This window comes from Ochotona princeps, chromosome 30, assembly GCF_030435755.1.
Source record: "Ochotona princeps isolate mOchPri1 chromosome 30, mOchPri1.hap1, whole genome shotgun sequence".
Classification (NCBI taxonomy): domain Eukaryota; kingdom Metazoa; phylum Chordata; class Mammalia; order Lagomorpha; family Ochotonidae; genus Ochotona; species Ochotona princeps.
In genome coordinates this window covers 5,741,030-5,765,557 of record NC_080861.1, presented here as the reverse complement: position 1 = coordinate 5,765,557, position 24,528 = coordinate 5,741,030, and the positions used below count along the sequence as shown (strand labels likewise).

The 24,528-nt window shown below is 46.6% G+C and overlaps 1 protein-coding gene across 1 annotated transcript in view; it reads left to right on the top strand.

The window, feature by feature from the left end:
- The window catches only part of COL6A5 (collagen type VI alpha 5 chain), a 91,249-nt gene that overhangs the window by 39,961 nt on the left and 26,760 nt on the right, over positions 1-24,528 (top strand). Inside the window, exons 11-31 of the mRNA XM_058657093.1 lie at positions 2,340-2,482; positions 3,022-3,114; positions 4,948-5,001; positions 6,618-6,689; positions 6,996-7,022; positions 7,124-7,168; positions 7,285-7,338; positions 9,030-9,092; positions 9,698-9,763; positions 10,156-10,209; positions 12,934-12,969; positions 13,418-13,480; positions 14,898-14,960; positions 16,271-16,333; positions 17,776-17,838; positions 19,358-19,408; positions 19,515-19,550; positions 20,389-20,451; positions 21,459-21,521; positions 23,706-23,741; positions 23,863-23,899. Coding sequence (XP_058513076.1) covers positions 2,340-2,482; positions 3,022-3,114; positions 4,948-5,001; positions 6,618-6,689; positions 6,996-7,022; positions 7,124-7,168; positions 7,285-7,338; positions 9,030-9,092; positions 9,698-9,763; positions 10,156-10,209; positions 12,934-12,969; positions 13,418-13,480; positions 14,898-14,960; positions 16,271-16,333; positions 17,776-17,838; positions 19,358-19,408; positions 19,515-19,550; positions 20,389-20,451; positions 21,459-21,521; positions 23,706-23,741; positions 23,863-23,899 — 1,245 coding nt within the window. The remainder of the gene's footprint in view (positions 1-2,339; positions 2,483-3,021; positions 3,115-4,947; positions 5,002-6,617; positions 6,690-6,995; positions 7,023-7,123; positions 7,169-7,284; positions 7,339-9,029; positions 9,093-9,697; positions 9,764-10,155; positions 10,210-12,933; positions 12,970-13,417; positions 13,481-14,897; positions 14,961-16,270; positions 16,334-17,775; positions 17,839-19,357; positions 19,409-19,514; positions 19,551-20,388; positions 20,452-21,458; positions 21,522-23,705; positions 23,742-23,862; positions 23,900-24,528) is intronic.

Genomic DNA, 24,528 nt, shown 5'->3' with positions numbered 1-24,528 from the left:
GCGGGTGCGTGCCTTTGGCCTCAGCCGTGGAGGAGTGCGCTTGGAGTAGGGTTAGTGCAGGGGGGCTGCGGATAATGCAGGGATACACAAGCTAGGTCCTCCTGCCTTACCTGGGTCAACTTGGTGCCTTTTGCTTTCAGAATCCCGCAGGAATCAGGCCAGACAGGTTTCACTGGGCTCCATCTGTGCTCACAACCTCTTCGGCTTCTCTCCCTCTCCCTCAGTGCACCCTGTGCGCAGGTTCCGCTCTCAGGGAACTTGCCCTGAAACGTGGTCTGCTGCTTCTCACCATCCACATGGGAATGCGATCTGGAAGTGGCCGCAGCTCAGGCTGAGCCGGAGGCCGCACATAGGAGCTGGCACAGCACCGGCTGTCAGGTGGAACTCGCTGCCTGGGATTTCCTCAGGGTAGCCTGGTCTCACTCTGGATTCAGCTTCCACAAGCTGTGGCCTCTTTGGAGGTCACACCATTCCCTCCTCTGTTGCTGGACTGTGTCACCTTCTCTGCTCATAGTTTTGAAGACCTGCTCACTGTTCTTGGGATATACATCAAATTCCTGGACACGACCCATGTTGCGTTGCAGGACCTGGCTTAGCCCTGATTCCTGCACCAGCCTTAACCCCATCCTCACATCGCCCGTATCAGGCATTCTGAATGGTCCCCGTCTTCCTCCAGTGACTTTTAAAGCCTCATTCCTCTGGCTCCTTGCCGAGAGCTCTCCTCACTGCTCCTTATCTCCATTTCTTTTTTTTTTTTCAAGAAGTATTTATTTTTATTGCAAAGTCAGATATACAGAGAGGAAAAGAAACAGAGAGGAAGATCTTCCGTCCGATGATTCACTCCCCAAGTGGCTGCAACGGCTGGTGCTGCACCGATCTAAAACTAGAAGCCAGGAACTTCTTCCAGGCCTCCCACGCGGCTGCAGGATCCCAAGGCTTTGGGCTGTCCTTTACTGCTTTTCCAGGCCACAAGCAGGGAGTTGGATGGGAAGCGGGGCTGCTGGGACTAGAATCGGCACCCATATGGGATCCTGGCACATTCAAGGCGAGGACTTTAGCCACTAGGCCATGGTGCCAGGCCCCCTTATCTCATTTCTCATGGCCCTCTGTCTCTGGACTCCTTGAATAAGCATCCATATTAGCTTCCCCAGGAAAACTCTCGTAAGTCCCCAAGACTGAGCCTGGAGTTTGCCCTGGAGACTCTAATGGCTGCACATTCCCTCTGAGAGCACTCGCCTGGCTCTGGTTTTTCTCCACCTGTCCCATTTGACTAGAAATCCTGCAAAGGGAAGGAGGAGTGTACCAGACCTATTTATTCATCTTATGTCACTGGCACAAGGGTGAGAACCTAACAGGCCACCGATGAACCAGTGTTTGTGTAATGAAAGGTTGGATGGAGTAAATGAGCAGGTGAATGAATTTATGAGTGAATAAAGGGGTGGATGAGCTGGGTGTGGTCAGGAATGCAGCTGACCCTGGAATCCTCTTGGACTTTTCTCACGCTGTCAGCACCTGGGCTCCCAGGGTTGCGTGGTGATGAGGACAACTTAAAATTTTCCATTAATTAACATTCAGAGAAATGCAGAAAACTCTAAAGGTGAACAACTTCCTTTTCTTAAAAATCACTTTTGGAGGGGGCTTGCACCATTGTATAGTAGGCTAAGCTTCCATCTGTGGGGGACACACATCCCATAAAGTTCATATCCCAATTGATTCAGTTCTGATCCAGCCCCTTTCTTATGTTCTGGAAGCAGCAGAGAATGGTCCAAGTGCCTGGGCCCCTGCACCCATAAGGGAGAACCCGGAGGAAGCGTCTGGCTTTGGATTGGCTCAGCTGTGGTTGCTGTGGCCATTTGGAAGAGATTCTCTCTCTCTTTCTCTCTTCCTCTTCTCTCTCTCTCTCTCTTTTTCCTCCCTTTCTTCCTCTCCTCCCTTCCTCTTCCTCCCTTTCCATATCTGTCTGTAACTCTACCACTCTACCTTTCAAATAAAGTCTTTACCACCCCCCCCCAAAAAAAACACTTTTGAAGGCCCAAGAATGACGTCAGCATTGATGGTGCAGTGTTGTATCTGCAGCTGATTTTCCATTTCTTTGTAAGCAGTTCTTCTTGAATATGTTTTCTAAGGGTAATTTCATGCTAAAGTCAGGGACCAGAGCCTGGAGTGTATCTCAGGCAAGTCTGAGGTCAGGTTCTTTCTCTGTTGGGAACACTGTTCTTTTTCCCTGTTGTCTCTCCATGTTTGATGCCTTGAATCATGTGCATGGAGCAGGAATGGGATGACTTCTGTCGTTTTCATGCCTAACCTTTGGTTTTCTGTCTGCTGTTTGTACTCACTAGGACTAGATGCTCTGTTCGTGGTTTCCCTTAACACGACTGTTCATGATGAGTTTTCCAGCTTTGAGTTTGGAAAAGGATTTCATTACAGGACTCACCTGAACATTGGGATGACTGAAGTGGGCGGGATGCTCTCCCAGTACCTGGTGAGTTGCTGAACAAAATGCTAAAAGGGTGAAATTGGAGTCTTGGTGATTGTTGCGAGGGCAGCCCTTCTGAGCCCATGTAGTGATGTGTGACGAAGTCTAGAAGGTTGGAACATCTCACTTTGCTTTTCACGACTTTCCGTTCTTTGTCACCACACCAAATAAGAAAACTCACAAACAAGGCAACCCATAATCAAACAGAAAATCCCCAATGGCTTATAATACGGAAATTCTGAGATACAGGTGACTGTCAAGTGGCAACCTACATATCTTAGGCCAACTTGATCTGGCCATGTACATGCTGGGCATACTGTCTCTAAATAGAAGTCATTTCCTTGGGAAAGGACGTGTCGCCAGCAGGGTTGCCAGCTTGGCGTCCTCTTTGCAGTGTGAAGGCCCAAAGCCCTCCTTGTTCTACAGCCCTGCTCCCCACAATGGAAGAAGGTGGTTTGTGGTGATGGATTGTCATCTGTGTGAATGTGCTTCTCAGGTGATAAGGTTGCTGACGATGGCTACTCACTCTGCTTTGCCTTTTTCAGGGGAACATTGCAGAAAGGACTTGCTGCTGTACATTTTGTAAATGTCCAGGAGTTCCAGGACCACAGGGGCCCCGAGGACAGCTAGCCTTAAAGGTGCCATTCAGTTGGGATGCCCTTTTATCTAACATGCCTTGATCTGGTATGACTGTAACTGACATCAAGTGGCTGAATCTGCAAGCTGTCCCTCTGTATTAATGTGGTTATTTGGGGATGTTTCATATACTTATGGCATAGTAGCCAGTTCAGAGGGGCTTACTTTGGATGAAACTATTGGGAATATATGTTTTTTTTTTTTTATATGAGTCTGTGTTTGGTGAGCAGTTAAGATGCTGCTTGGTTCCATAATGGGCCTGGTGTGAGTCTTATTCCCCTCCGTTTCTTATGTGCATCCTGGCAGGCAGCAGACGACGGCTCAGGTCTGTGGGTCCCTGCCGCCCATAGGAGAGACTAGAATGGAGGCCCTGGCTCCTGACCTCAGGCCGGCTCCACCCCAGCTGTTGAGAGCATCTGGGAATGAAGCAGTCAGTAGTTAAGAGCTCTGTCTGTATGTCTCTCTTTCTCTCACTCTTCCTATCAAGATAAATTGAAAAGATCTATTTTTAGTGATATTGTTCCTTGGTTCTGCCATTTACACTCTTGCACCTGCTTTGGGACAGCTTGAAAAGTGGTAAAATCAGCCCATTGTGCTCCATGTGCAGCAGAACCGCCAGAAGGTAGTGGCATTGTGGAGTAATACTCCTTGAAATAAAAGCAAATGACGAAAGATCAATTGCACAGCAATGGAATGGATCAATGTGTCTTGGTCTTTTCCTTGCATACTCTGTGCCGGTGGAAAGGAGCTACAGTGACACCCACAACCTTTCCAACACGGTGTGAATCAAACAAGTGAAACAGAATACTTAGAGTATGGTTTGTTTTTCCAAAATATTTGAAAGCAGACTGAACTAGCCTATAGCGTGCCTAGAGATGAATCCTTAATGATGAAGTGTCTGTCAAAAGGCAAGGGATGGCTATCAGGGGTCCACTTTGGGAACAGGGCAGTAGGGAGCTTGGACAGGCCAAGCTGTGACTGAGGCAGGCACGGCCCTGGAACCAGTCATGTCCTCTTTGCTCTAGGAAGTGGCGGCACAGACATTGGACATTAGACGTGTGGTAGAATTCTTGAGTAAGATTCACTTTATAAGAATTGGGCTCCACCTGGATAGTCCATTTATTTTTATGTACTTTTTCAAATGGATTTTAGATATCACAAGAAAAGGAATTTTGTTTTTTAAAAGAGATCAACTCTAATACTTTTGCGCAGAAGTCCTACACAGTCCGTCTTAATAGCATGATTTGTTTTGGAGTTTTAAAACCACTTTGTGACACTTTCTTTAGCGCAGTCTGCTCTCCCATTGCCTGGTTCAGGTCAGTGTGAGAATTACAGTCTAGGAGCTGAGCCTCCCTGTTGGACTGAGCAGTCAGCCTGGCTCTGGTTAGAGGGTGGGAAAAATAAGTGGAGGGAAACTTCCACCCCTAATAAGGCATGAAGCAGCTAAACCACCACGGCTGAGTGGGAGAGATCTGTCATTTACATATGTGCACCCTTGTTGTTGGAAGTGCCTGTTCTTGTATGGGCCCTTGAAAACATCACACAAAATAAAATGCTATCTCTGGAAGTATCATTGCTTAGCCTGCTAAAAAAGATTTGTCTCCCCTGCAAATCCCTCAGACACAGTAGCAGCCCCATGACCATCCTGGTGAGGGCAAATGCCGTGGTCACTGGAATGGCCACCTGCTGCAGGTGGGAGCCCACCCTGGGGGCTGGCAGACTGCACCCGACTCACAGCCACACCTACAACAAACAGGAGGGCTTCCCCAGACGCCTGCGCCCCCAGGCTTGAGTTCTGGGCGCTCACTGAAGTTGGTTTCTCTCTTTCCTCCCAGGGTTCTACAGGCCTGAAGGGCAACAGAGGCCACAGGGGCGAGGATGGAGATCCTGTAAGTTTCTCAACTCTCCCCTCTGGTGCCTTACAAATTTTCTTTTTCATGCAAAGTTTTATTTTCACACAGATGCTAATTTGCTTATTTATTGAATATAGGGGAAATTTTCACTTTTGTTTTTCCTTGTCTGAATCATGAAGCACCTGTTAAGTCTGCATGTGGGGAGAGGAAGGGTTGGGCCTACGCACATGTGGACTAACACAGGAGTTGGGCTTCCTTTCCCCAAACCTTACACCTGTAACTCCTTGTTAGTTCATGGCTGTGGGGCAGAGCTCCAGCACGCAGGCCTCCAAAGCGGATCCCCAAGACATAGCTTTTGGGGGCTAAATGCTGCACAGAAGTTTGGCGATCTGAGTGCTTGACCCTAAACCCAGAACTCTAGTGGTTCAGAAATCCAATAATGAGAATAAACATGGAGGAACTGGGCTCCTTTTGGGATGGGAAAAAATTTAGAAAGTTTCCAGACTAGACTGTGTCTCCTTAGACTCAAGACACCAGATCCTCTGAGCAGTAAATTATAATGAGCCCAGGCTGCAGGATCAGACTGCCAAGGGTAGGTATAGATCTGAGAGCTGGAACAAAAAAATGTAGCTTCTTGGCCCTCAGTGAACATCTGTACATTTCTCCAGGCCTTTGTAGCTTACAAAGTACCCACTAAGGCCATGTTCTCAGTCACCCACCTCAGAGACTACCAGGCCAGCCCAGGTGGGCTCTGAGGTTTGGGTTGATGTCGTCCTCCTGTCTGGCTGTGAGAGTCCAGGTAGTGGGCAGCCCAAGCCCACTGTGGGCAAGGCCTCGCCAAAAGAAGGAAAGCACTTCAGAGAAAAAGGAAAGTTGCTTCTCACCTCTCTCAGCAGCCAGAAAAGCATTAAGCTCACAGCCAAGCAGTTGTGTACCCAAGCACAAATTATGAGTACCCACGGAATGCACAAGCCTGAGCTAGCCCAGTGAACGCGAGTGATAGAGCAAAAGAGACCTGCCCCCAAGTGGCACGGAATTGTCCTCTGGCCATTCCTTTACTGTCCTGTTCACCCTTGTTTAAATATTTACTTGGAGAAGCAAGGCTGGTGGAAGACACTCAGTTTGCTGACCTTGAGTGCCCTTCACTGTTTGGGTGGCTTGACTTTGGAGATCTTTGTCCTGGGGGACGGGTTCATCTCCCCTTGCCATTCTCCTTATGGAGGGGCCAGCCTCATCAGCTGTTTCCATCCAGCTCCAGGCCCTGCCACCAGCTTATTCCCTCCCATCAGCAAGGCTGACATTTCCCCAGCGCAGCACTAGAGCCCCGGGCCAGCTGATAGGGTCGGTGGGGATTACCGAGTGTCTGGAATGTGGCTAGAAAGGGAAACCGTCTCTGAACTTGGGCTGCTGCGGCAGGTGAGAGAGTGCAGCCGGGCTTTCTGCAGCTTTGGGCTTCGTGGGAAGCTCGAAGGTTGACAGGGAGCGTGTACATTCCAGACGGGAAATACATCCCAGTGAACAGGCCTGTGGGAATATTGCTCTCCGGGAAAGAGGGATGTGCCTGAGGCCTTTGCTGGAGTCTTTAACCACGGGCTGCTGGCAGCTCCTGGCAAGGGACAGCTTTGAAAACCTGTTTGTGTTCCTTTTCCTAGGGCAGGCGAGGGGACACTGGACTCCCAGGAGACAAAGGGATTGCAGGCTGCCCAGGGGAGCGGGGTCAGAAGGTGAGATCCGGACAAGGCTGTCTTCAGTTCCGCTGACTTGCCCTCCTTCTCCGTGCCACCCTGCCTCTGTGCTTATTCTCTCTGGCAACCAGTTTATCTACAGACTGGTCCTGCTTTTTAATCATCTTTAGGCATCTCTGAGCAGCAGTTAAATCCCTTCTGTAGCTTTTTTGCGGGTGTGAGGTAATAGTGGCATCACAAATACATGCTCGCTTGCTTTGGGGCGTGGCCCCTGCCTGCTGCCCCAGCCTGCCCGTCCACGCCCTGCCTTGGACACCGCCGTGAGAAAGATTCCTTCTTTTCCAGGGAGCCAAAGGATTCTCTGGACAGAAGGTACGGTTGTTTCGTGCACTCAGGTTTGGTTTCTTGGTGGGACTGGTTTGCCTGCTGGAGAAGGCCTCCCTTTACTGACTGCTGCGTCTCGTGCCCCTCAGGGAGAACACGGAGAGAATGGCCTGGACGGCCTGGATGGGGAGGAGGTAAGGGCGTTGTTCTCATAGTACCACACAGCCACCCTGAGGCCCCTGCATGTACACACACGTGTTACGCATGTACATGTGTTCACTGGTATCTTGTTTGCCTCTTTTTCTTACAGGGTGTTCATGGATTTCCTGGAGAAAAGGGAGAGAAAGGAGAGCTTGGCTTTCAGGTGACCTTTTCAGCCATTGGTGACAGTCTTGAGTGTTACATGCCCCCAGTTCTGGAAGATACAAGGGGCCGCTCTCTTAAACACAGGCCTCTCTCAGCACAGACCAGAAGCCACCCTGCCACTGCGGGAAAGCGGGTAGCCTGGTGACATTCAGGACTTGCCAGCTGGAAAAATTCCCAGCTGTCAAGGCAGTCATGTGGGTGCATCCCTCAGATATCTGGAAAGAAGTTCTTTACCCATCAGGAGCTTTGGTATTTTTTTTTTCATGGCATGAGAGAGAGAGAGAGAGAGAGAGAGAGAGAGAATGATTTGGGTGACCATGGTGTTATGCATCACAACAAAATATTTTTGGCCTTAAAGTCATCTCAATGCCCAGTAATGGACACCTGTTTTACTCGAAGCAGCTCTGCTCTCATGTTCCAGGCCCCTGCCTTGTGTAGGCATTGAGTTTATAAGCTCACCATCCAGGGTGACCACACAGCCCTGGTCCTGAAGGACCAGGCAAATACGTCAGCAGAATGCAATTACACTGGATGAGATTAGGGCCACCTTGTAGGCATCCACACGGGAGTGCAGAGAAGGCTCCCTGCCAGCCAGAGGGGTGTTGAAACATGTTCCGGAATGTTCCTGGAGGAAATGATCCCTGAACTGCGCTTGAAAAGGCATTGATGACATAGAGATGTGGGAGAATGTTTTGGAGAGAGGGAAAGACATCCACTGCAAGCTGTTCTGCCTAGAGGGAGCACGGGAGCACAGGTGGGAGGGATAGGAGGCACATCACGTGATCAGTTACACCAGGAAGCCAGGGGGAGGAGGTGGACAGTCAACTTTCAGGAAGAGTCGAGGCAACAGGATCACAATTCAACTTGCAGTGGAGGCATTTGGGTGGTAGCGTGTTGGATGTGTTGGAGGTAGTATGGATGTGAGGTCAAGGGGAGAGGCCATCTGTCCTGATGGAGGCCCAGATAGGGCTGGCTCGGCTGAGCAAGAAGGCCGCTGGGTGCACAGGAGACACTCGCTCTGAGGATAGCACGCTGCCCCTGCCTCCCTCCATTCTGCAGCCCAGGTGCCTCTTCCCTGCCCTGGCTCAGAGGGACCAGAGGAGCAGGACAAAGGGAGTTAGTCAACATGCCCAGCAGTCTTGTGGTTTGAGCAATTTGAACTGGGGCAGAGTTCGGTGGGAGGTGGCATTGGAACAACCCTGTGATGGTTTCTAATGGGAAACGGAACTGTGGACATCTCTGAAGTTGCTAATCTGGCCTGGGACGTACGCTGCAGCAACTACTAGCCACATATGATTACTTAAATTTAGATTTGAATGAGTTAAAATAATGATTTTTTTCTGCTCCTCAGTTGCACTGGTTCCGTTTTAAGTGCTCATATGTGGGTAGTGGCTATCACTTTGGGCAATGCAGAGATAGAACATCTTCACTGTAGCAGGAAGTCCTATTGGACAGTGCCCTCTAGACCATGGGAGATCCCCCCGATCCTCCGTTTTTCAGCCTCTCACTATAGAGAACCCCCCAGACCATCACCTTGAACCCAGACTTGGAGCTACCTAAAGAGGGTACCCAAAGTTACCCTTCCCCACATACACTGCACTTGATTTACAACAGTGGCATTGTGAAGGCCTCCAGCAAGCTCACTCAGAAGGCTCATTTAATTTTTATTTCTTTTTTTTTTTTTTCCAGGGCAGCCCAGGTTCCAGAGGTCCCTCTGGGGAATATGGAGGAAAGGGCTTCCGAGGGGATCCTGTAAGTTGCTGGGCCCAGTTGGCTCGGGCTTTTCTCAACCCACGTCCCTGTGCTTGCTGCTAACCTGTGGGCAGGTGCTCATCCTTGGTATGGGGTAGTAGGTGCTGAGGGAGACCTCTCAGGGAAAACTCTGTGTCGTATATGACTGGGTGCATTACCAAATCAGTTCCAGGAACTCAAGTTGCATCTTAAGAATTCTTGTAGTGTGCTGAGACTTTCAAGGGGTTGGAAGGGAAAATGTTCATGGTTTTCTTTGTTAGAATTTCCATCTAGCAGAGTCTTTGCTGTTGCATCTTTGAGGGAGGGGCCTAAGAATGTATGGACTGGTGCTTTGGTGGAGTTCAACTTATAGGAATGCAGAAGCACTCATGTAGTTGTGTATCACCAACTGTTTAAGCTTTAAACAAAATCTTCTGCAAACTTGAGATTGTGATTTATTGCTTCCATTTTTTTTTTAAGGAAAAAAATCTCATGAGTTTCAGATGTGGAGATTTTTCTCACATCTCTCCTTCCTAACCCAAATTAGCTTTCTGCTTGAGCATCTGTGTTTTGCAAGAGAAGGCTGATATTTCTGGGCTTTAAATATGTTCAAACTTTTCCCCTAGGGTAACCCAGGACAAGCCAGTAACATCAAAGGACAAAAGGGCTCCAAAGGAGAACAAGGAAGACAAGTAATGGATCTATTTTACATACATGAGCTGATTAATCCTATTGATAAGCAAGTAAAATCAATAATCTATATAACCTTTCTGTGATCAAACACATACACCTCTCCGTATTTTATTAACAGTCATAGTTTCTTAAAGATGTCCCTTTGGTAGCTTTATCTGTATATGTGAAGTGATTAAATTTCTGGAAATTATTTTCTTTAGAAAAAGTAAACAGCTCTGCAGGCTGCTGTATCTAATTCTTCTTTAATGAGAGTAAAGTTAGTATGTAAATGAGTTTTGCATGACATATGCAGTCTGCTGTTTTCTCAGTGTTTTGAGCTTTGATGCCAATACCTTTGTGATGTGTTCAGAACTTTTTGATTGCTGATCTTGGGACCCTCCTACCTTTCTAGGGTAGAGCTGGACTGAAAGGGATGCCTGGCAGCCCTAGTTCCGGAGGAGGTGAGGTAAGGATGCCCCTAGGTGCTCATATCCCTTCCCTATCACTTGGAAGTATCCCACGTGTGTCTTGAAGAGTCACTGCTGTGCAGCCTGGTGAATTGGCACTGATGACATTTTGGGACAAATAATTCTGTGTTGTGCAGGACTTCCCTGGGCCTTGTAGGATGTTTTATAACCCTCTAGCTCCTGCCCACAGGGCCTCAGTAGCACCATTCCTCCGTTGCCCATGGCTGACATTAAAAAAAAAAAGTCTCCAGAGGTTACCAGATGTTTGCAGGGGTTTTGTGGGAGTCGGGGGCCAAAATGGTCCCTGGTCAGGAACTGGCAGTGATGCTGTCAGCCTTTCCTTCCACTTCCAGCGGCTTTGAATGCCCTCAGGGGAGCCAATGGTTGACTTTACACATGCACTTCTTTGGCAGTGCACATCTTGAAGCTGTAGGAGAATGTTCCAAACTGGGGAAAAGCACGCTCTTTCCATGTTGTGATGGGAAAGAGGAAGCTGAGTCCATTCTTGCGGAAGGGGCCAAAACAGTGGCACAGTTGGGGCCTACTCAGAAGGGACCTTGGGGTCCTAAGGCAACTTGTAGCATCAAATGTGATACCAAACCTATCACAGACAAACATGGGGATACTGGATTTACCCATCATTTTAGGGAACCAAGAGATCGCCTTTCTCATTGTTGACTACTGAAGACAGTTCTAGACAATATTTATTATGTGTTAGACACTCTTCCATCACACAATCATCTACAAGCCCTAGCTTGGCCCTGAGTTTTGTTCACGAGGGAGCTAAAACTTCTTGGCTTTCCTTTTTAATTACCAGCTTGGAGTCTTATCACGGAGAAGTCTGGGCTGATTATCTTGGTGTCATAGATAAAGAAGTGTGTTTGTTTGTTTTAAATTACAGTCTTCAGGGTCGAAACTGTCAGGGCCAGGGTTTCCCAGCTGCTTCTGGTGGAATCTTCTGGGACTTTGCCTTCCTCTTCTCAGCAGAGAATGAACATGTGTTAGTATGAAAAAGGAAGCAGCAAGATAAGCTAAATGACCTTGCCTCCTGCTGCACAAATTTTTAACTTCTGTAACTTAACTGTTATGCTGACTGTTGTGGAAACAGTAGATTAACATCTGATACCCACATGCCAGGTCGTTGGCCTCTGGCCTGGCACACACAAAAGGCAGATACTTTCTCAGCATCAACTTCTTCCCAAGTTCTAACCAGAGCACTTTGAAATACTAACTCATTTAATCTTTGTGATATATGTGTGAGACAGATGCTCTCACATTCTTCATTTTATAGACGAGAAAGTCAAGGAACCCTTAGCCAAGCTGCCCAGGGTCATTCACTGGAGCTCGTGAATAGGAGAGCTGGAATTTGAACTCGAATCTGGATTCCTGCCCATCCTGATTGCCACTCAGGCATGGAAGGGCAGAGCTGACCAAGCCTGAGGCCGCCTGACTTCTGAGGAAGCATCTCTGGTGTTGTGCAATTCTCTCTGTTTCACAGAAGAAGCAGTGTTGTGCCCTCACTTGGACACAGAGACAGTGACCTCGGCCTCAGCTATTCTCTCTCTCACTTCTGTGTGTCAGGAAAGTTGAGGAGGCACATCCAGGGGTAAGCCCCTGACCGTCAGCATGAGTTGCTTCTCCCAAAGGCTGTTTACATTTTAGAGGTTTTTTTTTTTTAAGATTTATTTTATCTATTTGAAAGGCAGCATTATAGAGAAAAAGACAGAGAGAAGGAGAGAAACAGAAAGAGTGAACCAACCACTGGTTCAATTTCCAAATGGCCACAATGACCAGAGCTGGGCTGGTCCAAAACCAGGAACCAGGAGCTTCTTCCAGATCTTCATCTGGGTGCAGGAGCCCAAGCACTTAGGCCAGCTTCTGCTGCTTTTCCAGGTGCATTAGTGGGGGAACTGGATTGTGGTGAATGAATATAATTTAAAGCATTTGTTTTGTACCTAATGTGATCATAATTATTTATCACCACACAAAAGGAATGACTGGTTGAGGTGTCCCACACCTCTTTGCAAGGATGGCACAAGGTTGGGGATGAGAAATGAAAGGGTGTGGATTTGATCAGGCTTGGTTAGGGCCCAGCTGGTCTTTCCTCTTGGCCGTAATGTGAAAGGACAGGGTGTGGCAAAAACAGACGGTAGGCTGAGTTGGCAACTTGAGTTGGCACCCGGAGAGTGAGAGACTGACACACAGAGAGAGGTGTGAACAGGTAGTAGCTACATTTTTCTGGGAGGAAGCTGGTGGTTGCATTTCTTCCCCTTCTCACTGAGCAGATCTTAGAGTAATTATAGGACTGCAGAATTCCACAGATGCAAATCCCAGTAGGTTCTAGAAATTGTTTACTCTGCCTGAGAAATAATCATGGACCCAGGACAGAGATAGAGGAAGTGACAGCTCCTGCTCCGGGGCAGCCTCTGTTGGCCACGTCATGCTCCGTGGATTTGCTGCAGAGGACTTGGGAAGTCAGGGTCTTGCACTTGATTCACATCTCCAAAGAGGCTATCAGAGCTTCAGTGACTTTGGGATTGGTTCGCAATTAGTCTCCCAAATGTCAATCTGTAATTAAGTGCCCAATGGGAAAACGTATCTAAGGAAAGTGCCTTCTGTGAGCTGCTCGTTTACTCATGTCAGAGAGTGCGAGCGACTGGTCTGCCTCAAGAAATCCTGCTGCCTGACACCCATGCACTAACATTTTGCCTTTTCTGATCCAGGGAAGAGAAGGACGGAGAGGGCTGCAAGGTGCCGTGGTGAGTGTCCTTTTCATCCTGTCCCTGGGGTGGGTGAGCACAAGGCGCTCTTGCCCGTGCATATGAGCACACGAGCAGGGTGTGGTAGGCAGTGCTCAGGACTGCACATGGTCCCCACCGACTAGTGGGAGACATAGACACCCAGCAGTTCAGCTGCCAGGAACAGGACAGGCCTGAGCGCCAGCCCACACACCTGCACAAATTGGTTGGAGATTAGTCCAGCCCGTGCAATTCCAGATACTATGCACTGGACTGCTTGTCATGTGCACTGGGGATTCACCAGGAGAGAGTTCTTTATTAGGGGAAGGAGCAAGCCTGTGTGCACACAGGAAGAGTAAAATCCTAGGCAAGATAGGAATGAGCCATGACTCCCTCAATGGTACCTAGGTAAGTACTCCATTGGAAACCACTGGAGAAAATCTTGATGCTTGAAACTCTTGTCTGTCAGGGGGTACCAGGAAGTCTTGGACCACAAGGTATGCAGGGAGCTGAAGGATTACAAGGCCCACAGGTGAGTTGGAATGCTTCACAAATATTAGAAGATAACATGGAGTTGTTCTGATGGGAAGAAAGCAAGTAGTTCTATATTCAGATAAGGAGCTGAGAAATTGCTCATCTGGTCCCCTTTAATTTTCTGTATTTCCCACAATCTGTTCTGATGTTTGCAACTTGTGAATGATCTTTGGGGAGCAAACATGTGCTCTTGTGCTCACCTGGCTTTGCACGTGCATGTTGGCAATGATAAGTGATTATTAATGCCTTTCGAGGAGATTAGTAATGCCTATCTGGATTGACCATTTGTTTTTCCCAAACTGAAGTGCACACTGACTCCCAAAAAGGAATGGTATGTAGGACGTAGACGCTGTAATCTGGCTTACCTCAAGCTAACTCCAAACAGAAGGACAATATTTCTGGAATTATCGATGACCAGGCTTGACATGAGCCATTTGTGTCTTTCATGGTCACATCAGGAGTAACGCAAACATCAGAGTCAGGGCATCCCCGTTTCGCTGTCTTTCACACCAGAAAGAAGACGTGGTCATCCTCATGTGGCTGGGTAATGCATGGGTATTTAAGCCCTTTGTGGAGCTCACTTTAAGCCTGGACTTGTCTGGAAGATCTGTGTAGATGAGCCTCTTCTAAGACCTTCCCAGGAGTTCATTTTCCTCCTAGAAAGTTACACATCTTTCATCCTAGTCTAGACTTTGGGGTTCTCATGGGTGATTCAGACTTCCCTGGTTTCGTCTGTAAGCTGGCACGGTCTCCAGACGGAGTGGCCATAGAACCAGCTAGATCCCTCCCAACACGTTTAGGGGTGAGATGAGAGTTACTCTAGGGCCCCTTTGGTACTGAGCCAGTGACTCTTGCCCCAGATGGGGCCTTCTGGGGACCCCAGCATCGATTTTACAGTTGATGATTTGTTATTCAATGGTCCCACTAGTTATTTTTTTCTAGAAATAGAACCACACATCTGATGACAAATAGGGGAGGAAAAATCTCCTTTGGTTCCTTAAATAGGGGCTTCTGGCTAAAATGTCTTGTTTGTTTGTTTGTTTGCTATTTGGAAATTCTTTGATGCCATTCTACACATTGATTACCACCAGGGCCCAGGAAGCCAACCCCATCAAAAGTTCACTTGCCTTCTTTTTCTGTGAGTTTCCCATCTGCCTCTGGTCTATTTTTACCTCCCCAAGTAAGAGAGGGATACAGACCTTAACACCCCCGTGGAGAACTGCTTGGTAGGTTGTACCACTGTGGCTGTCTGAGAGTCCTCAAGGCTCCCCTAACTTACACTCATGCTAAAAGTTCACAGGCTGGGTGAAGGTTTGGGTGGCTGCTTTTCTTATGGTAGTGTTTCAGAATCACAGCCCAAGAACGTACCTCTTCATTAATGTCATTGCATTGTGTGTGTTTGGTTGCCACAAAAGGGGTCCAGTGGAAATCCTGGGACAAAAGGAGAAAAGGGCAGCCAGGGCCACAAAGGACCACAGGTGAGTGGGTGACTCCGTGATGCCCGGTCAGTGGCTCCCAATCTTCATTTTCCTCTTACGCAAAACATCCCCATAGATAGTTTGTATTTTCTGCATATGGGTTATTTCCTTTTTGGATTATTTGATAGCAAATTTGTGGCACAGCTCAGACTCCTAATACTTAACAAAAGCCTTTGTGTTTCTCCCTCCTGAGGCTTTGGTTTCAAAGCACAGACCCACTGCGTCAATCCTAAGGAAGCATTTGGAATAATGCAAATTCTGCTGAGTCGTGTTGAATATTTCCTCCCAAAGCTGCTGCACCATTCTGCTTTCCCTAGCTTTTAAAACGTATGTAGAGGGCCAACGTTATGGCATGGCGGGTTAAGCCATGTCAGAATCACTTCAAGTCCTGGCTTCTCCAGTTCCTGCCAGCTGGCTGCAAGCACTCCTAGAAAAGCAGTGGATTATATCCCAAGTGCTTGAAATCCTGCCTCCCATGTAGGGGACCTGAATGGAATTCCAGGCTCCCAGTTTTGGCCTGGTGCAATGCTGGCTGTTGTGGTCATTTGGAGAGTAAACCAGTGGGTAAAATGTATTTCTCTTTCCCGCCATGCCTCACCTCTCTGTTGCTCTGCCTTTCAAATAAATAAAATAAACCTTACTAAAAATAAGATAAAATGTATCTATGGCCATTCACTTTTATCTCTGTTGGCTGTAGATATTTGAAGCTGACCACACAGGTTTCCCAGCTGCCCAGATCCATTTGAGTTCTCAAGTCAGGTCTTGATTTCTGAATCTATTTGCTGAGCGAGTAGAGAGTTTAGCTGGTGAGAGATTACTGTGGAGCATTTTCTGAATCTGCTCCATTCTCTGCAAAGGAGGAGGGATGCCTGCGTTAGTTGCTTTCTCAACTTTTCCATGTGTGTTAAAGACACATTGGCGCATTGTGAGGCTGGGGAACTATAGCTGACACTGCATGGTGTTTGTGCTCGTGCCGCGAGGCACAGGGAGGGCAACAACATGTAACAATCGGTGCATGCGAGAGCAGATTTCCCAGGTCTGGAAACACATGTGTCCAGGGTGTTTTTGCTGTTTATGGTCCTGTGGGGGCTAGTGATGTCCCTGTGGATGAAAATCTGTATGGTCCTCCAGGGAGGGCTGGACCTGAGTCGTTGGGCTCAGCCCAGTCTGTCTGTCCAGGGAGACCAGGTCTTCAGTTAAGGAGCCATCGAGTCATTGTTATAAGTGATGTAAATAAAAGTGAGACACTCCTAATGCATTTTCTAAGGATTGCTGCGGTGCTAACTTCTGCATCTCCCATTTCCTTCCAGGGTTTGCCTGGGCTGGCGGGACCTAAGGGGAGCACCGGACGACCTGGACTTTGGGGGAAAAAGGTACATACTCTGTTTCTCATGGATTTCAGATGCTGAGAGCTAAAGCACTCCCCCATTATCTTGCAGATGTTCTTGTGATTGAATCCAAGCCCCCAACAAGGCAGACACTCTGTAATACCAGGTCCTTCAAAGGAGGCAAAAAGGAATTGAAAGATCAGTATTTTGATGAAAAATATTTTGGACAACCTTGTGTAGTTTTTTTTTTTTTTTTTCATGACATGTATTTCCATGAGCTTTTCCAAGTACCCTGTTCAAGTTATCTTCCATCCACTGAGCAAAGGATTTAGAGTGGCCAGCCTTGCCCAGCAGCTGCCCCCTCTCAGGAGATTCCCCACCCTTCCTGAAACAACTCTGGGCAGTCCTCTCCACCCCTAAATTGCTCAATGCAGAAATGCCCCTGGGGGCAGCAAGACACATGCACTGGGACATGCAGTTTCCTAACTCTGATGGGCCTGTGTGGGTGAACAGGATCAGAAAGCACAAAGTGGCTCTCATCAGAGCCCAGTTCTGCGTAAAACCTCTCAGTGGCTCCCTCTTCCAGGACCTGGGACCAGTGTGGTGCCAAGGGGGCCTAGCTGAGATGCTCCGTGCTTGGCTTACTGCTGTCAGTCTTGAAGCTGAATTTTTGCGCAAGGGATCTGAGTTTTCACATCACACTAAGCTCAGATTATTATGTATTCTGTCTCAAGAGAAGTCTTGAAACCTTAAGGTATTTATGAACACAGTAAGTTTGGAGGAGCTCATGTATAGCTCAGTGGCTGTAGTTACCAGCCTTGCATTGTAGATCTGGAATTCACTGACAATGTCTGCAGTCTTCTCACCATAAAGGAAAGAGCCAAAACGAAGTGAAAGTGAGTTGAAAGGACAGACACGCTATCGACTGCACCTATACTGAATTCTCTCCAGGGTGTCCCCTCTATCTGGCTCCCTCTACCCCTCCCTCCCTCCTTCTCCAGCCTGCATCCTCAGGGCTCAGCCCCCCTGCTCCCCTCCTGTGAGCCCACCAAGTCTGATTGAGTCTCTTCTGCCCATTGCTTCTATAGCCCCCTGAACTTGATCATAATTGCCCGTCTTAGTTGTTTCTCTTCCCTGAAGACTAGATTTGGTACGATCAGGACCACTTCTATCACATCAATAGTTTATTCTCTAGAACAGGAAATCATTGTGGGATGGACAGATCCATCAGCCAGTGAGGCCTCCTTCCCTGGAGTGAATTTCCCACTCTGCTTTCTGCTTCACTCCTTTCAACGCCGTGATAAGCCTTGCTTGAGCATCCTGCTGGTCTCTGCTGCGTGTTATCTGTTTGCCCTCCACCTAGCCTCTTGCTAAGCATTGACCCCCTTTTAAAGCCCCCCCATCTCACCATCCTGTGGACAGAGCTTCCTATCTCGAGATTTGAGTTTATTTTACAGATCTCAAATTCTACTTGTTCCATCTGCTAGGGAGAGCCTGGAGTTCCTGGAGTTAGAGGACCAGTGGGTCCGACTGGACAGCGAGGAAGACAGGTAGGTGGCTTGGAACCCTCCCCCTGCCCTGACCTGAGCACTGGTTCCGGGCAGGAGAAGGGGCCTCAGCGTCTGGTTGTGGAGGGTGTTTCAGCTCCCAGGAAGATGGGGGGACATGTCCGTTAGTCCCACAGCTCCCACCCTCTAGATGTCCTGCCTAATGAAGTGAAGCAGAACAACCCCGGGGCAGCTGAGGAAGCAGAAGAAACAGGATGTTTCAGGGTTCTCAGAACCAGTAGGGCCATGTAGACACATGTCATTACAAAACAGCATTGCTCATTTCTCTCCCTCCTCACAGAGCTCTAGGGTGACAATAGGAGATGATGGTAGGACCAAGAAACAGTGTATTCCTTCTTCCGTCTACACTCTCTCCAGTGGCTCTGGAGCTCAGCTTATGGAACAATCAACACAGGGACACTTATTGTATTCCTTTATAAGATACTATGTTTATTACAACTCCAGTGTACAAATACTACAGAAAATTTGCTAGACATTTTCATGATGACCAAGATATGGCATCAACCTGTGTCCTTCCTCAGATAAATGAATGCAGAAAATGTGATCTGTATTCTCAATGCAATACTTTACAGTCTTTGAAAAGAAGGAGGTCCTGTCGTTTGTGAAAAAGTGGATGAACTTGGAGGGAATTTATGTGCAGTGACATGAGCAAGGCATAACATGACAAATACTGAACTGTGTGATCTAATTTACATGTGTGATATAAAGCAATCAAACTCAGAAATACAGAGTGGAAGGATAGTTATCACAGACTGAGGCTGAGCCATGGGGAAAGCTTTGGGTAAAAGATATAAAATCTTAGTTAAAGAGGGGGAATAAGTTGAAATAATCTATTGTGTCCCTTGTTTATTATATCATTTATTATTATATTTATTATATAACTGATATATTGATATTGCTTTTAGTTTCCAACATCATAAACAGCACGGCTGCACACATTCCTCTACTTAGCTAAAGCCATCATATCTGCATAGCAATTTCTAGAAGTCACGTAGTAGATTGAAAAAGCATGTGCATACTGGAGGCATTGAACTCTTATGAAGTACTCTGCAGAAAATTCTATCAACATACAGATCCTTGTGTTGTATAGCAGAGTAAGGGTATTGTCCCTTTTTTTCCTATCATTACTATTGACAGAGGAAGTATCTCATGACTGTTTTAAGTCACATTTCTTTGGTTGCTAGTGAGAATCGGCACTTTCCTTCTTTATGTCTAATGGCCATGTAATTCTCTGTAGGAACTCTCCCCCCATATTCCTTGGATCAGCTCCTAATTTTCCATGGACTCCACTTGTCTTAAATGGCCAGCTCTCAACTTCCCACTATGCATCCCCAGTGCCCATCGTCCGTGGGATGTATCAGGAAGTGAGGAGAACCTGGTAACAGGCAGGTTCCACATTAGCATCTCTCCACCTGCAGGTGTCTAGTGTTGCCTTCCTAACAGCATAGGCTGAAATGCATATGTGCTTTTGAGAAAGTGAGATGCTCTGGTATGTTTACAGGGAGATGATGGCACCCCGGGTTACGGTGACATGGGACGAAAAGGAGTAAAGGTAAAGAGAGGACACTTTTTAAAAATGCAATCTCATCTGAGCAGTAAAGGAAATGCTCATACTGAGAAGGGGGGTATTGATTTCTGTTCTCTGCTGAACATTGTAGGGCCCACGAGGACTCCCTGGAGACATGGGGCAGAAGGTACTGTGTGCATGACTGTCTTTGGAAATAACCTTGTATTTCTCTCTTTCTCTTTCCTTTCCTCTGTAGCTGTCCTATAAATTTAGAAAAATCTTTAAAAGAAAGCTGTTTTTAATTGATGACTAACCAAAAGAGGCTTTTTCTGTACTTAGAAAAGGAAATATATAAATAAGAGTCCTCACTGTAAAGATGGATTTTTCTAATTTACAGATAAAATTTTCAATTTTAGTGATAAATGTGAAATAGCATTTTTCAATTAGGTGATAAATGTGGAGTAAACATGCTGATAAATAACTGTCAAGACTAATTTGCCTTAAACCTTTTCAGAGGTAAATCATGAATTGAGAAAGTAAGCTAGTATTTAGTATTCTGTGTAGTCAAAACATTGGGTGTTTTCCCTGGCCTTCAAGCATTTTCTTTGGATACTCTTGGTAACTGAGTATTCATTAAATTGATATTTATACATAAATGTTTAATTAGAAAATTAAAATGGAATCAGTGGCCTAGTTCTGAAGAACAGGAAACAGGCAATTAGTGTATTGGCTTGCACTGCTATATAAGTCATTGTTATAATTTGATTTTGGTTTGGAGTTTTTTTTTATTATTCTTTCTTAGCAAGTATGTTTTTTAAAAAAAATTATTTATTATGTTGCATTATGTGACACAGATTCATAGGCTCTGGGATTCCCCCATCCCCTTCCCGTACCCTCCCCCATGGTGGAATCCTTCACCTTGTTGCAGTATTACAGTTCAAATTAAGTCAAGATTCTTTCGTTGCAAACATATACCAAGCTTAGCAAGTATCTTAACATCTTGAATCTTGTCTCTGAATCTTCAGGGCGAAGTTGGTGATCCTGGTATTCCTGGAGGACCCGGCCCCAAGGGATTTAGGGGTCTAACAGTAAGTGGCCTGTGACCCCCAAAATATAATTGTTTGTATTGCTGGCTCTGCCTTTGTACTGTGACAATCAATGCGAGTTATCGACCCAACCGGACGGCGTCTGAAATGGCACTTTCACGCTGAGTGACCTTGAACCCAACTCTTCCGGCCCCCTGTTTCTGTAACAAGACAGCTGTATATAGTGACAGCAAAGGTCACTTTCCAAGTCTGAACTCTGAAAGATGTAGAGATTGGATGTTTCGAGAATCGTCGGTGCCTCCCAGCATTTCCTGAGCTACATACTCAGTCAGTTCCAAAATATTCACGCTCCATGTAGAAGTGAAACTGACATCTTTCCCTTAGGATGCTGAGCCTTGCCTGGAGACACAGGGCACTTCTCTTAAGAAAGCAACTGAGATCTCCTCATTAGCAAGGTGCAGAGTAGCTTGCCGTGCTCTTTTGAGAACCAAATGCTGAGACAAGCACACTTTCCCTTTCGTTGCTGAATGGTGTGCTGTCAGTGTGGAAGAGCCGTGACCCGACAGCACCTTTCTGTCCTGCTGCATGGGTGTCCTCAGCACCCACTCCCATCACCCCGAGGCGTGGCCGTGATTTAGCCCCCTGTGCCTCCTGTTGTACATGGGGAGCCTTTCCTCCTGTTTGATCTTCTGCATTTGGGAGGTTCTTTATTAGCTCTCTCTGTGCACTAGTAGGTGTGGGTCTTGTTTTTTTTTTTTTCCTTCCCTTTCTTTCTTTAGCAACAAGCCCTGTTTGTGATTCTTTTACATTTAAATGTACAACTAGTGCCATAGCGAAAATATGTCACTAAAAGATGTTGGGAGGAAAATGGATGTTTGCCAATGGTTAGGAATAAGCAGATTGTATTACAAGCAAGCAGTTTACCTGGTTTGAATTAATAGCTGCCTCCTTTTAAAAAATGGTCTTAAAAAAATTACATGGTCTCACTAAAAATGAAATGGTTCCCATGGACAGATGATGCTGAAACTAACGTGTGTTCCTGTCTCTAGCTCACTGTGGGTTTGCAAGGCGGAAGAGGATCTCCAGGGTCCCCAGGACCCCCTGGACGGAGAGTAAGTATATGCAAACGCTTCAGTTGCTGCAGGTGCGGGCTTCTGGTATGTTCAGTGGGAAGGGCAGAAGGATTGTAAGTCACTGGGTTCAGGTCCAGATTCCACTTCTCACTAGCTGTATGCACATGGGCCAGTCACTCGAGAGCTCAGTGTGTTTCTAAAGGGAGTGGTGAGGATGAACTAATCCAATGTGAGTATTCCCTGTGAGCTGCAGTGTGCCATGCACATGTTAACGCCTCCCATGATTTAAGATTGAAGCTTTTACATTGGGGATGGAATTGCATAAACACCACAGAGCCACCCTATGCAAGAGGGGTCAGTGAGGTAACCCCAAACCTCTACTGTTGCTGTCCTATCCTCACAAGTTAAGACTCTGGAGATATGGGGAAATATAACCACAACTATGATTGCATGACAGAGAAATGTCACCCCCAGGAGCATTCACAGACACAGCCAGACACGTCTCCCACTGATGTAATATTGATCTCTGTTTTACTGCCTCCCATCTTGCAGTCATTTGGTTAACATGACTTTCTTCCCTAACAAGTGGTCAGGAGAAGACTGAATATGTCCAGCACCTGCTTGTTGTGGAAGACGCCTAGGCAGCCTTATGCATTCTGAGTATATTCTCAGCACCATCTGGAAATGGTCTTGGGTTTGGGGCTTTGTAAAAGACAACCAAAACTATAAATGACTTGGTTGGTGACTGACCCTGCAGCAGAGCAAGAACAAGTGAACTGTAAAAGATGTTGAGTTGTAATATTTGCTTTCTTTGGCATTCATGAATCCCTGAGTGTTCCATCATGGAGTTGAGCATCGGGTCTCTAGGTCAGTGTGGTCTGCTCCAGACTCCTTTCCTCTCTCCAGGTTCTAGCGCTGTGCTTTAGATCATCCCATCTTTCCAGTCTTGTGTGTGACCCTGCTGGCCTGCACTGGACTATCCTGCCCCAGGCTCTTGGTCCTCTCCCTTCACTTAACAACTTGCCCAAAGTTAACTCTTAAGCTTCTCTTTTCAGGGCATTCTTCCTTGGGATCTGAACCTCAGTAAAAATAGGAGTGGCCTATTTCATTCAAGAACAGAAACTGGCCCTTTCTATTTAGATAGCGTGCATTTGTTTCTTTTTGCTGTCGTGTTAATGAAAGACTGAGACTGCATCTTTGAGTGAGGTATACAGTTTCCTGTTTGGGACCAGAAAGAGAATATGCTTCAATGGGTAGAATGTTACAACACCCCTGGTCAACACAGCAGCACACAAGAGGACACGTCAGCATTGATCCTGCAGTTGGTTGCTTACTGGATGGATGGGTGGGTGGATGGACGAACAGATGGACAGTTGATGTCCTCGTCAGTTAGAAGAGCAGTTCTGACATCCTTGGTTGAACTTCTGGAAGATTAATAAAATGTGCAAGTGTGGGCAGGTGATAGCATTTTTTTTTTTTTGAGAGCATACTAACATTTTATAGTTGCCCAAAGGGACCTGTGAATACCAACACATTAAGACCCACTGCCAAGAAAAAGCCTGGTTCTGATGAAATGGAGTAAGACGATGGAAAGAACGATGCCACACCGCTGGGACAGTAGGGCTGACGGTTCCAGGAAGTCTTCCCTGACATATCGGCCAATTATTTTCATTCCTTGCCTCTAACATCTCTCACATTTTATGAGCTTAGTGTATGTGCTCTTCTCTTGAAAATGCCCACTGTGCTATGTAATTGTCTTTGATTCTTTGGCATAGATAGCAATTATATCTTACCTCCTACATTTAAACTCCTTGATTTGTCGTTTAACTCTACCTCTGAATTCTCAATAATCACCTCTTCTCCTTAGTACTGCCTTTTGGGAAATCTGTAATTTTAAGCACCCCTGCAAGTAATACCCTTTTCTAAGCATTGTATCTTTGATACACTTATCTTTAAGAAATAGTTTTACTTCTTTATACCACTCTTTAAAAATTCAATTTACTCTGGATATACATTAGCTTACTTGATCTAATATGGAAACCAGAAGTTTTCTTCCTGGTTGTGTAAGACTACAGTACATTGTAATCAGTTCACAAGGTTCAAGAATACTCTGTCAGCTTTGATTTTAACATTTTGGGTTTTTTTGTTTGTTTGTTTTCTCTTGCTTTGTTGCCTGATATTCCAGGTCACATACCAATAACTGTTCTATTCTTGTTTTCCTAGGGTCCGAAAGGCATGGCGGGACTGCCAGTGTATTCTGTACGTATCTCTGCATTCCTGAAAGAAGCCCTCACCAGCCTATGAGTGTGGAAGCAGTTTCTGGAAAGTCACTGCGCTCACATGTCTTTTCTCTTTCTCTGTCTCTCTTAAACACCTGCAGCAGTGTGACTTGATTCAGTTTGTGCGGGACCACAGTCGTGAGTATCCAAGCAGGAGTGTTGGTGGGTGGCAAGAGACTAGGATAGGCTGGGAGTCTGGGGCCAGTAGGCTGGTGGGGAATCCTGGAATGCCTGGTTAGGGACATTTCAGATCAAAGGTGCAAGAAAAAGAACATGGGCAGCCAGTGCGTTGGCTTTGGGTGTGAGGGATCGTGGGAGAGAAGCCACACACAGGAGAAACAAAGACCAGCTCAAAGGGTGCTTCAGTGAGCCTCTGTTAATACGGCCATTCCATGCAGAAAGACTGGGAAGGCCTGACGTGCAGTGCGGCGAACACAGTGGGTGGGGTTAGTTGGTTAACTTGGTACTTAATGAAGGCTGCTTGGGTGAAAGCAGGTGAATCTGGTTATGGGGAAGTACTGGAGAGTGGCAGGAAAAGCCAAACTAATGATGTCTTTGGATAGAAAGAAAGGGAGAATGAAAAAGCCTGGTGAGTTCATTTCTGACAACTTTGTCCTAAAGAAATGAAGCAATAGTGAATATTATTGCTGCAATATTGCTCATTGGAGCAAAAGCACATTCATTTAGACTGTTTGCACTTGTAGAATAAGCTTTGCTAAAATATCAAGCAGATATAGGTTTTATTAAGAGTCACTAAGAATATTTTT